Genomic DNA, 13,586 nt, shown 5'->3' on the forward strand with positions numbered 1-13,586 from the left:
TTTCTGTTGCAGGACTTCTACACAACTCAGCTGGGACTTTTCACCCCATATCTCTGTCAGATAGAGAGAGGGCCAGTGCTTGGTCCTACTGAGATCAACGATAAACTCCAGCTGACTTCAACTGGGACCAACATTTGGGCCTATCAGCTCATTTCTTTCTAGGGCTGAGCAACTTGTCGAAGGTCTGTGCAACATCTGTTTTCGGTGAAGCCAACAGGAATGGGCCACGCTCAGTGCGTCCGAGCCTTCTCCTCAGCCAGCGCTCCCGCTGCAGAGAAACGCGACAGAAGGCGGTGGCCGCTACGAGACAGCCCAGCGTTCGTGGTTACGGCAAAGCGACGCGGTTGCAACTGGCAGTGCTTCCAAGCAGCCCAATACATTCGGAACAGATGTATTTTTCAACCAGGCGTTTATGGTAAAGATCTGTTGTCTGTCTTTATTTTTTTTAAACCTGTGTTTGCGCTCCTGCTACTTTGCGGTAGCTCAGTGGTGAATTCCGTTTAGCACATATGGGAGACATTATCCATCAATCTCTTAACAGTAATGCTTCACCACTAGCGTGTACAGGAGACCAAATATTCTTCCAGCAATGTTTATTGACAAAGACCACATTTGTGGTTCTTCGTATGTGTTAGCATTTGGTTATAGATGCAGAAGTAATTTTGTGCAGCTTTTTAATCTTTTGGTGCACGCTGAGTAAATATATTTTAAAAGATATGGTTTATAAATCCACTGCACTAGAATGCAGAATAATAAAACCTGCATCTTTAGACAACTAGGAAGTGGACTTGGAAATAGCGGTCATTTAAAAAAGATGGTCTTTTTGCTACTTAAAGCAGTAACGACAAAATTCTGGCTTCCTCAAGTCAGTGGGATTTTCACCACTGACTGTAGTCAAATTAGGATTTCAATGAAAAGGTCTGAGCGGCCCTTTGCATCCCTAGTAAATGCAACATTTTCTATATGTTTCATTCTGTGGCAGAAGTTTAAAGTAATGTAACAAGACTACGCATGTTGAAAGGCTTGTGAAGAAATTTTGATAGAGCTAATTGGTGTCAAAAGTGAGCAGAGTCAAAGCAGTGTGAAGCTTCGTGAGCTTCGGGCACACACAGTGACGGGAGATTGCTGTAGTTGGAAATAGTCCTCCTATCCCGGGCTGCTGAAGGATGCTGAAAAGCTTAGGTACTTTCAACTTCTTGCCACACCATAATGTACAAATTGGCACTTGAAATAATTTTTAAGTTCATGGACAAAAATGCACTTATTCATTTATATTTCTGTCACAGGCAGGAGAATCAGGCTTTTCCTAAACCTACCGTCACTGCTCCGCTATGGAATGATATATGTTCATCTCAATCAAAGCTTTTAAAATTACAAACTGTTCTGACAGACATGTTCCCTTTAAGACTGGAAAAGCTTGACAGATCATATTTAAATATATTTTCTTCGAAGGTATTCCTTCGTACATGTTACCTTGCAATCTTTGCCACCATTTCCCCTCACCCACTACAATTTGATTAGTTTTTTCTAAAACGCTGCTTTCTTTCGTGTTGAAAATTATGTTTGCGTGTGCTCAGCTTTGGGAGAGGTCTTCTGTGCTGATGTGCAAGGTAACGGGCTCGCCAACAGTTCCATAGCTGAGGGTTCTTGTGGAAACTTCAGTTTTAAAGCTTGACTGTCCATTGTCTGCTGAGAGCTGGACTTCGGTGCAGAAAGATGGTTTCACTGTGAAGGAGGGACCAGGAGAAGCTGCTGCTGTTGCTGCATGCACTCCAGGTGTCACTGCCATGCAGGTATCACTCACATGGAAAGAGATGTTTGAGGGGCCTACAGACTGCATACCGGTTATTCTAGATGTTGACATGAACATGCCCCCAGGAACGTGCTCCTCAAACTGGCTGAAAAATGTTTGCCTGGGCTTGGACACCACAGGTCTCACCAGATTCAGCAGCACTGGTTTCCCAATCGTTGGCTCATTAATCTCTGTCTGGAGCACGGAGATCTCACAGGGTTTCTCTGCCGTATGGTTCTGATCATGACACCCATAGGTCTCACCTTCTTCAGGAACATAATCTTCAAGGTCCTCCAAAGTTAATACTTTGCCATTGTGGGTTAAGATTTTGCGGTCCCGGGTGCTAAGGTCATCTGTCTGTAGTTCCTCTGGTTCATCAACTATAATGATATTGTCTTCTTCTGGAAGGACATCTTGTGTTACTTCAGGTCTCTCCTCTTCAAGAGGCCAAGATACGTCTAATTCGTCTACCTCTTCTGTAACTTCTGGACTCGCTGGTGAGAACAGAAGTTCGTGCTGGTCTGCAGCAGCTGTCTCAAAACTGAAGACCAAAGGTTCACCCCCGCAGGCAACCAGTGGGGAAGCGACCTCTGACTCATAGTGAGCACTTGTTTCCTGTGGGAAGACCTTTCCTTCAGCTCCATAATCCATAAATGAATTATTTCCTAGTTCAGACCCACAAGGGGAGCTTCTGTCTTCGTTGCTGACTTGAGGTTCTTCCTGCTCAGCTGCATACACGAGGGGCTGGATATCAGCTTCAGAGAGATTGTCATTAGGCAAAGATTTTGACTGTTCCACTAATTTATTGTTGGAGTTGTTTGTGTTTGGATCATCTTCCGGGGAACGCCTAGGCCCTGAGCTGGGAAAAGTGAATGTTAACACCCCCGAGTCATCTTTTTCTTGTTTTGCTGGAGAAGAGCCTCTTTTCCTTGCAGGTTTTGGTGATTTTTTTACTTTGAATTCAATTACTTCTTCCACTTCGACCCATTTGGGCTTTTTCTCTTCCACCTTGGGCTCTATGACGACATCTCTAGCTACTGCTCCATGCCTGTCCTCTGGTTCTGTGACAAAAAGCATGGGAACAGCAGACTTCGGTGTTGCCTCCTGCTCATGTCTGTGGACAGGCTGCCTGATCTTTGAAACATAAACTGGCTCTGGAGTTGGCTCTGCTCTTGGGGAGCGGGAAGGTGAATGACCTGAAGAACGTGCAGGAGAAACCCTTCCCCTTTGCCTTGGGCTCTTCACCACAGTGGTTATCGTTTCCTCTCTGATGACAGAAAGGGTTGGAATGGAGTTGGCAGGAAGACGAGACTTTTCAGGGAGCCACATTCCATCAGCACATGCCATTGTTGGTCAAGGTGTTACAAAGGGGTTAGTTTGTGAACACTCCAGCTTTTGGTGAAGCATGTCATTTTGGAAGGGATACACACATAACACACACACACACATGCCCATCTCCACTTACTTTCTGATCCAGGGAAAACCTCAGTACCCTTTCCCCCAGGTGGACTCTAGCTCCATTAAGTCTTCATGCACTCCTCCTTGAGTGCATGAACACACAACGCCTCTGTCCAGCTGAGAAATATTCTGGATACTGCTATATTTCATCTGCTTGTGTTGACCATCTGCTATGCTACTTTGGACCCATATAGCAGTTTCGCCCAAAAATTTTAAACGCTCAAGGAGTTTAACCTTTTCCTGAGTATCCTTGGCTCAAATTCTGGCTTCATCAAACTCAATGGCAAAATGCCCTTTGTTACAGTAGGGTCAGGAGCTACTTCTTTTTAAATAAATGTAACATAACTCTATTTTATTTATTAAAGACTCTTTGGAGACCAGAGATCTGCATTTACACAGGCAGAACAGTTACACTGAAAGGGCATTAAGCATTTGAAGACCAGGAAAAGAAAGTTAGAACATTTCCTGCAAAAGTCATCTATGCCAAAATGTACTTATTTTCACTCTTCATAATACCATCGTTACAGACACAACCTGATCCTACCACCACCAGTTGACACAGGAGTACCAAACCGATCTGGGGTGCATGATTATAATTTCCCAGCATATTTTTGTTGGCCTTTCTTCAGACTTTTTGATATATCTAAAGCAGTTGGGACTTCTCAGCATCCCTGTATAAACACACAGTTTGTGTCAAAACAATCTTCCGTTCCCATGTCAAGACAAACTTTGACTTTACATGAGCTACAGATGAAATTGGATCAAATAGCTTTAAAATCTGGGGACAGAAACACCCAAACCCAGACTTCAGTGGTTTTAATTTATGTATTTAGCATGCAGTTTTTCCTGCGGATTTTTCTGTGGCATTTCTTACATGGCAAAGCTTGAAGGTAAAGACAGTGTTTGCTTTGCAAGCACAAGGAAGCTAATGCTCTACAGTGGAGGTAGCTGGTTCAGTGGAACTAACCAGGCAAAGCTGATTTTGTTTCTGTGTTGAGATTCCATTCCTACCTCCAAGCAATGGGATAAAAAAAGAATTAACTGAAGGGTTAAAAAAAGAATTAACTGAACTGGGATTATCAGTTAAGGTGATAGCTTTTTCATGTCTCTCTCTCTCCTCACCAGCCTCTAGTCACAGCCACATCGGGCTGAAAGTCACCAGCTCTGCTCTCCAGCCGTCTCTGCTCTGGCTCTTGCACTGAGATACAGAGAAGGGTGGAAGGAGTCCTTGTGAAAGGAGAGCCCGTATCTCCTATTGCGTTTATCTAACCATCACAGAAGGCTAATCCTCTTAGATATATTGTAGCCTTTCTCATCTGTTGGTTTCATTTTTGGAGACTGGTATTGCCTTCTCCTATGGAGACTGCTTTCCACCATCAATCTTTCCCTTTGAGGATGTGGTGAAGTCCAGGACTGGATCAGCCACAGTGAGATTTCTATTCTTCCAGAGCACCTTCTGCTGCTCATATCCACTGCTTTCCTCTTCCCCGCAAGAAAGTTTTTGCTATAGTTTTGCAATAGAGCTTTAAGGTCTATGCAGAGCCTTCCTAACGGCCACGGTACCTTTCTGAATTACACGAAACTAAATCATTTTAGATAAAGATGAAAATGAATCCATGTGTGCTTGCACTAGACTTTGCTCTACATTGCAAGGTTAAAATGCTTTTTGGGGTCTGGAATTTGCATATATAGACATTGTTCAAACCCATCTCTAAATTATTTGTTATTTTCTGCTAGTAGTTTCAAAGCTGCTTCTGTTCCTCAGCTTGCTACACATTAAGGAGAGCTGGAATGTGCCCTTAGAGAGTTGTCCCCAAACTTTACCCCATCACTATCCCAATTCCAGCTGTGAATGGATTCATGACCACATCCACTAGCAAAAGGCAGAGGATTTCTGTTGTTCTGAGATCCCGCTCATAAATATATCCACCACCTTTGGGGCTGCAGCCCTAAATTTAGGAATCACTCCTTGAGCTGTCCAAAGCTATAGTCTATGGAATTTACATGTCAGAAATTTAGAAATCAGCTTAACTGATGGTATTTTGTCTTAGGTTAATATTATTTAATCAAACAATATTAATGCTGCTGCTTGTGATCTGAAATCATGAAGGGAAAAGGATGACTGTTAGCTGACTAAGGAGAGGTGTAAAATAAAAACATCTTTCCGGGTGATTTACAGGCAGAGAGATGTAGAAGATGATATTTACTACACTTTAGACATGGTCTGGCTCCAAGTGATTCCTTCCTGCTCATGACTTTCTCGGGATGTTTCTGAACATGATATAAAAAAATATTTCTCTGTTTAGCTACGCCACTAGTATCTGACCCGTGGTCCTTGAGGTGGCATAGGCAGAAACACCTTCATTTTATGGTCTGTGCAGGGTAAAAAAGTCTAACGACTGGAAATGTTAACTGAACCGATGTGCTGAAGAGAGGTGGGCAAAAGCAGAACCCCTTCCTGCCTCTCCTGTCTGCTCTTTGCCTGTTCAAGGTGGAAGGTGCTAGGAAGGGGGACATGTCTTCTTCTGAGTCACTGGCTCCAAATGGGCTAAGTGCATGCATTACAACTAATAGTCATCATAGAAAATAATAAAAGAGATAAAAGATAAGCAATTCTTAACCGTACTTTAGCTGTCCTTTCACCCATCCTTCTCACCATCTAATGAAAGTAAAAATAGTGAACTTTAGCATCATGTCCAAGTCAAGGACTGATTTTAGCACCATTACAACTCTTGATGGAATGCATTCCCCCAAAATATCCATTGTCTAGTTAAACCGTGACCATTAGAACATGATTTGAATAGTTTGGAGGTGCTCTGGAGGCCTACCACAGGAGGACAATGCCCACTTCCAGCGCATGAAACAATGTGATTATTTATGTGTTTATGATGCTTAAAAACAAGATGTTACTTTAAGATTTTAATGGCTGATGAGCTTCTGGTCTACATATGATTGAGAAAGTACTGCTTTTTGCTGCAATTAATCTTTATATATTATAGACATCCGGTATAAACTAGGCTCAAAGTATCCAAAAAGGCCAAGTCGTTATCAGAACAAAATTTCATAATAGAAATATAGAGACAGAAGGAGATAAAAATGTGCATCTTCCTTCTGCTTCATCATAAAAGGGTTTCCTGAAAAATTTAAAATAGAAAGCCAGAAGAAATCACTGTAAGCTATGACATATTTGTTATATTTGTATATTTTTTTCAAGTAGCGTGGTCTCAAAGCTGATTTCTTTTTGACGTTGAGAGTCAGACTCTACCTTCTAGAGCTCTTGTGCAACTCTGCCAGTATTCAGTGAAATTTTTTCACACTTAATGTCATTAAAAAATTGACCGAGGCTGTTTCTAACAAACACCAGTGCTGCTATTTTTTAAAAGGGGTAGTAATATTTTTTTCAGGTGTTCAATTTGCATAGCACAGAATACCATGAGATCTGGTGGGATGGGAATGAACACTCTTGCATGGCCAATAAACACAAGCTTGTTATTGGATCATGCATAGGCAGCAAGGCAAAACACAAATGTTACCAAAAAAAAAAAAAATCAGCACTTACATGATGATGGTTTTCTTGGGCACTTTAGTCTCTTGTTCAGTGACTACAAAGAAAACAGTATGAACAGCATGGGGTTAAAGAAAGGCAAAAGCTGAAATGATTAAATTAACTTTGCTCAGTTAATCAAAATAAACTGGAGTGAAAAAAACAACTGTACCATCCCATCCATGCTTTCTGTGGTTATTTCCAGCATCATCTTTAGTGTTTCTGACAAAGAATGAGAATTCAGAGTGCTCTCTGAACAGTGAATGATTTAGCTTGGAAATTAAATAATTTGTGGAGAACAATATTGCAAAATCTGTTTATTCTACCATGAGTTTCTGACATTTTTGTTTGGCAGGTCAAAGCTAGAAAACAAGGTCCTTTTTTTAAATTTCTTTTTTTTGCATATAATAAGGTAGTGATGGTGTGAGAAACCTGAAAATGCCTTGATCTGGAAAATTTTGGAGAACTGAAATTATTTAAACTGTGATTTCACTTACTAGAAAAAGAGTTTCCCCAAACACTGAACAGTTTCCAAGCTTTTGTGGACTAGATGCAAAATCCAAGCTGATAACAATGAAAACTAAAATCATTATCATCAGTACAGAAAATCAGCGTCAAAAAAAACCCTTAGGAAACCCAGGAGAGCCCTATAATACACCTATGTCTGCTCCATCTCTTTTTTGCTATAATTTGCAATTTTTCCTGACCCTTGTCCCATAACAAACTAGAAGCTGTTGATGCATATCAAGATCAAAATAAAAGTAATGATTTAATGATTTTGCAATTATTTCCTAAAATTCACATTTTTAAAAAGAAGAAAAATACAATTTGAAGACCTAATAGAGATTTTTGGTAGGTTCCCATCCTATCTTCTGGAACAAAGTTAAGACACTGTTTGAACCAGACTGTTTTGAACACACTCTGAACGGCTGAACCTATTTGAGATGTAGAAAAAACAACAGTAAGCCCCACTTTTTATTTAATAAACTAGTAAAAACTCTAAAAAACTCTTAATTTAATCATAAAGTAATTTTCCCAGCAATTGGTTTGCAATCTTCCAGCCAGCCTATAATAAATAAGCTCTGGTAATTTTGACTTGGTACAATTGAAAGTGAGCTGCAACTTAAAAATATGTCTATAAAATCACAAACGGTTCTTGCCCAGGGAACTTGTAGTGGCTGTGTTATTTGTTTTATAACTTATGATTAGTGCTGATGTTTCAAATAGTGTCCCAAAACTGCACTGACTGAAAATTAAAAAATACATTTACAATATTAGGTGGAATAGTTTAACCTAATTTTCCTTCCACTTAGCTTCCAAGGGCTCTTTTCTGCCTCTAGGTAAAACAACAAATCCCACCATAATGAAAAAGAATTTTGTGCAGATGTCGATGTCACCATCTGACCTAGAGTTCTATGATTTCTTTGCAGAGCCTTGTCTCATTTATGCATGTGAAAATATGGAATAATTTCCAATGGAGTCAAAGGAGTTGCTGCAGAATTAGGTGGGTTTAAACAAAATCTGTTTGGAAATGAGAGTTTATAGCTTCCTGGGTAAGTAAAGGGCAAAATTCCTTTTAGACATTCATCTCTGAACACAGTTACAATACAACTGTTTACCTATCCTTAGTTAATATTTTTTAAATAACTCAAAATCTTTTTTAAATGGTGGACTGATAATTATACAATGATGGAAGATGAACTGAGTGCTCAAACTATTGACTGCATCAGGTTAGAAATTTTCACTGAATTTTTAAACCCTTAAATCAATATTGTGCAATTTTTACGTAACTTTTAGGAAATCTCATCAAATAATACCATGAGATTAATCCATAAGCAGCAAGAGTATCAGTTCTGATGGAAATAGGAATGAATTGATTTGATTATACATCTAAACATAGATGTGTTATATAGTTATTTTAACAACTGTATTTATATGATAATTAAATATGTATTCAATGAAATTCCCTAATGTCTGTAAGAGGAAGTCTCTTTAATGCTTACTCCGTTAATGTCTGTTCTTGCAGTCCTCCCAAATGACACCACTGCAATATTTCTATATGTAGCAGGTGTCAAAGGGATGCAGTATTCAAAAGTGCAGCCGGCCTGGGATGAGAAAGCTGTAAATGGCATATAGTACGTGGGTCCTGATGACTTGCAGTTTAGTGCATGACAGATCATTTTTATATGTGCTATCCGAGGTGTGAGGGAGGATTTAAGCAATCCTATACGAAGGATAGAACCACATGAAAGTAGGATGAGAGAATTTGGGTGGGTTTTTGTTTTGTTTTGTTTTCCCCGAGAGGAAAATATTCTGCACCCATTTTAGCACCGGATTTATCATTTCAACTTGTTCAATAGCATTTTAGGAAAATAGCTTTGCAAAGCAGGAGCCCCTGATAAGCAGGTTAAAAGCTGTAAGCATTAGGATCAGCCCGTGCTTCTACAGGACTAGACTCCTCTTTGGTTAACACATGAAATCATTGACTTACAAGTGATGAGACATTTAGGATAAGTCAGCTCTTGTCGCTCTGAACGGATGAAAGGCGCTTTATGGCCTTTATTACCAACTTTAAGTCTGCTTTCTCCACTCCCAGAAGCATAAACCTATTTTTCCTGCACACGCTGCTGGCATAAACCACAGGAGCACTGCTCAGCCTTCACCCTCCTCTGCTACGCTTAGGAGATTAATCTGCAACAGGGGATGCACAAAACCTGCTAAAGCTGGTCTTAAAATGAGCAATTCATGGACATAACACTGTTTCCTAGATGGTGTGAATGAAATGCGAGTCTTTTGCATTCCCTCTCAAAAAAAATGGCTCCACTCCTGCAGCGACTGAGGTGGTTGTAAAGGCAGATTGTGCTCTCTCGAATTTGCACTGAAAACCACATTGCCAGCCCAAAAATGAGATAGCCAACGATGGCAACAGAACAAAAATAATAAGATAAATATCCTAACCGTCACCCCAACCAAAAAACTTTAAAAAGGTCAGGGGGACAAACACCTGTGCCCTATTTTTTCAGTAAAAGGGTAGCACTAAGAGATCTAATGCTCCTCTGTGTTGCAAAGCCATCTTCAACTGGAGAGCCTCAATTTTTAGCTTTTTCCCTGCAAGCTGGGTATTACCAAGTAAGGCAACTAAATACCTTGCTGAAAGCTCTGCATGAGATCTAAGTCAAGGCTACAAAGAGATTCCTGTTGCCTGGCTGTAGCTGTACTGGGTGTTTTTCTTCATGGTTTTGCTTGTCTCCACTTGAGTAGCTGATTCCTTCCCCTGCAATCAACTATCTCATTATGCATCCTGGACCTGACAGCCCTAATGAGAATGCAACGTCTTTCAAAAACACTGGGCTCTGTTTTTCGTAAAAAATGAACAAGTTAGTGAGCGTGGGATGAATGAATTGCAATAATAACATGTTAAAAAGGGATGCCAGAGCACATCAGCCCAGATCTGCTGTGTGTAGGTTAAGAAACAAGGTGCAAAGCAGACAGTCAACTTGAAGTCAAAGAGAAGGATCTTCTTTCAGTTACACTTTTTTTAAGTGTCTAAAATTCTTCTAGTATCCACAGAAAAAGGATTTTTAAAGCAACTCTCCATTGACTTCAGTGCAGCAACCAGGCGTAGCTGAAGGCAGAACTCAGCGTTTCAGGCTTGCAGCCCAAGCTGTGGGTGCCTGCAAGGAGACCCCTTAGTCCAGTGGTTTCCATCCTTTTAGGATTTGGTTCATCCAGTGAATCAGTAAAATGGATTCACACCCCATAGTGTGAATTTAAGCTTAATGACAACAAGTTTGGTTTTAAGACCCATGGTGTTGGACTGTGGGCCATCCCTGACTGCAAGTCAGGGATCACAAACCACTGTGCTAATGGTATCCCAAATTGTGACAGTAGGTTTGGTTCAGTATAATAAACAGTACAGAAAGGCAGGAGGATTAAAAACTAAAAGAGTTGCAACTAAAGCCCCTCTCCCCTATCAGGACACTCTGACAATAGTTATTTTGCAGAACCAACAATAAACTGGGTAAAACTTAGACCCACCATGCAGGTGAGCTAGGGAACAGACACAGTATGTATTTTCGGTTGTAATAGTACCATACAGCAGTAATGTTGTCCTCTTGGTGAAGTTACAAATAATCCCATTTTCACAAATAGGAAGGATTGTAAGGATGGAAGGAGAAAGCCTTCATGAGATCCATCTGTCCTCCAGTTCTTTGCCAGATGAACCTGATTTTTCCATAGGTAGATCAAGGCTGGTTATTGATTCTCAAGAAAGCAACGAAAGCCTTCCTCGGTTAAGTGCATTATGCCAAATGCATGCCTGATGCAGTTCTGCTCAGAACAATCCTCTTGCTCCATGGATGAGCCTGCTCTTTGCTCCACTGGCCTGAAGCAGCTCTCCCTCTATTTCTCCCTGGAGGTGACTCAGGGATCTATTTCCTTCCCTATTACCAAGTTCAAGTGATTGCACATCACAGACCAAACACTATTTCATAACATTTCTGAAGCTTCCAGGCAAACTCCAATTATATTTCTTCAACCAAGTTCACAAATTTTTTTGTTTATGACTGCAGGAATAACAGCAGATGAGTAATTCAGGGATGAACATATACATTTGCGAGTCGAAGAGCTAACCAATGCTCCTACCACTGTTTTACAGCCTTTGTTTGTTGTTAGAACATCTTCTGCCTTGGTACAAGGGAACTTCATCAAGATATGCCACCCTAACGGTGATTTATTTGTGTTCCTCTGCATCCTGCATACAACTTATTTTTCTCTCTTTAGGGCATAGCAAGGACAAAGCATTCAAGTACTTCAAGGTTTATCCCGCTGAAACGATTATAGCGTTGCTATGCTAACACCATTCTCCCTGTAATGCTTTTGAATGATTTGATGGTACTCTGGGAAAGGACGAAAAAGGAAAGCAAGCGTAAAAACAAGACAAGCAAGTACCCAGATCAGGATACTAATCATAATAGCCTGTTGTGTCTGAATCTTCTTACTGTAATAATACAACATTAGTGTCTACACAGGGCTGGCCCAAAGGTCCATCCAGACCAAGACCCTGTCTCAGACAGGGCCAACAGCAGAAGCCTATGGAAAATGGTGAAAAAAATAGGAGTGGAATACCATTTTCCCTGAATATTTTTCCAGACTCCAGTCATTTGCTGCTCAGCAGCTTCTTGAATCAGAATGCCTTTGTATTTGATGGCTCTTAGTGAATGTTGATAATAACAATTATCCCCTGTCAAAAGCACACTTGAACCCCTGTTATTATCACAAGACAATGTGAAAACACTGAAGATGAGGAAAGAAGGTTCTATAGCTGTTGGCAAACCTCTGGCTTTTGTTGGCCGTGTCTCCACTAATCATATCTGGGACAGCTCTCTGTCTCCAAACCAAGGTTTGCTGGCATGGAATGGCCTGTGCCTGTCCTAGTCCTCTCTCTTAACCCTCCAAAACAGTAAGCTACCTGTTATCTATTATCTAATATAGATGGTCCCTTGGCTGTATTATCTCCTGAACCGCTGTTGGGAACTGTTCAAGAGAGACAGCGCTGGCTGACCCATGCTCAGCCGGCCAAGGACACTTCTAAGATGTACGAAGAAGCAATTTCCTGTGTCAGAAATGCTCCTTACACGGTTGTAGTCACTGATGGAAACTCAGTTGCGATGGGTTTATAGCAAGCACGTCTAACACACTGCTTGTGGAAACCCCTTTGATAAGAAGGTAACTTTAGGCAGTCACATCCTAAAGGTGTTAAGAAAGAGATGCGTTGTTGGATGGGTGTAAAATCCCCACCTACCGATTGTGAAACGTGCAGAAAAAAAAAGGAATAGACTCTATGACTGTGTGGTGTGTAAAACCTGACCAGTCCTAGATAACGGATGAACTAACATTGCTCAGGATATATTGCTGTCATTTCTGCTTTCTCAATCCTTCCAGATGGTCTTCAGTGGTATTTCAGAAATGATCACAATATGCCTGCAGCTTTACTTACTGGCCCCTGCGTTTTCTCAGCAGTATGTAACTCCTGTTCCGCCAGGCTGACACACATTTTCGAGTATTCGAACAGGAACAGAAACATTTTTCTTGCACTAGTGGTGGTGTGACATACCCTTCATTTGCTCCTCCTTTTTCATATAATGCATTTATGAGCATTATATGACGAAGTTGATTTGCCAAGTTTGGAAATCAACAGATGGTGATGGGTATAGAGCTGAGGTGCAGTATACCCATGCACATCTTTATAGACATACAGATACGTGTACACCAACAATCAACATGGATAAGATGGCAAATATATTCGATCCTCAGTGAGATGGTTTGAGAGTAATTCACTGACATACCTACAGAGCTGGTCAAGGATCATACCTTCTATGGTAATGGCTTGGTCTCCTCTCCTCTCCTGGGTCAGGGCTGCAGCACTGTGATGGTAAAGTTCTGCTCCGCTTTTTGCAGACCCTAATCTGTTCACCAGCTAAAAAGAACGATGCAGTACCGAATGAAACGCAGGATGGTTTTGTATAATAAAACCTCCCTATACTGCGTTACAAATTCATTGCAATTACATGACAACAGAAATGGGTAAAGATGTGACCCCAAACCCAAGCTAGAGTTTGCATGAACGCATTGCTGCTCAGAGGACTTCAGGAGAATGCTTTGCCAGGAACGACTCGCACAGACAAGTTACGGCACATCAGCTAACTTGCAGTTATTTGCAGTTTACTCTGCAATCTGTGGCTTGGCCCTGAGGTAGCTCTGTCTCTACCAACAGGCACAGATTCCCGCTGT

At 41.0% G+C, this 13,586-nt stretch overlaps 1 protein-coding gene across 1 annotated transcript in view; it reads right to left on the bottom strand.

The window, feature by feature from the left end:
• Positions 1–13,586, bottom strand: part of LOC104619452 (obscurin-like) — a gene marked incomplete at its 5' end in the record, with an annotated part of 122,615 nt that overhangs the window by 29,928 nt on the left and 79,101 nt on the right. Inside the window, 2 exon segments of the mRNA XM_010285333.1 lie at positions 1,843–2,853; positions 13,167–13,272. Of these exon segments, the coding sequence (XP_010283635.1) occupies positions 1,843–2,853; positions 13,167–13,272 (1,117 nt within the window).

This window comes from Phaethon lepturus, unplaced genomic scaffold (assembly GCF_000687285.1).
Source record: "Phaethon lepturus isolate BGI_N335 unplaced genomic scaffold, ASM68728v1 scaffold5994, whole genome shotgun sequence".
NCBI lineage: Eukaryota > Metazoa > Chordata > Aves > Phaethontiformes > Phaethontidae > Phaethon > Phaethon lepturus.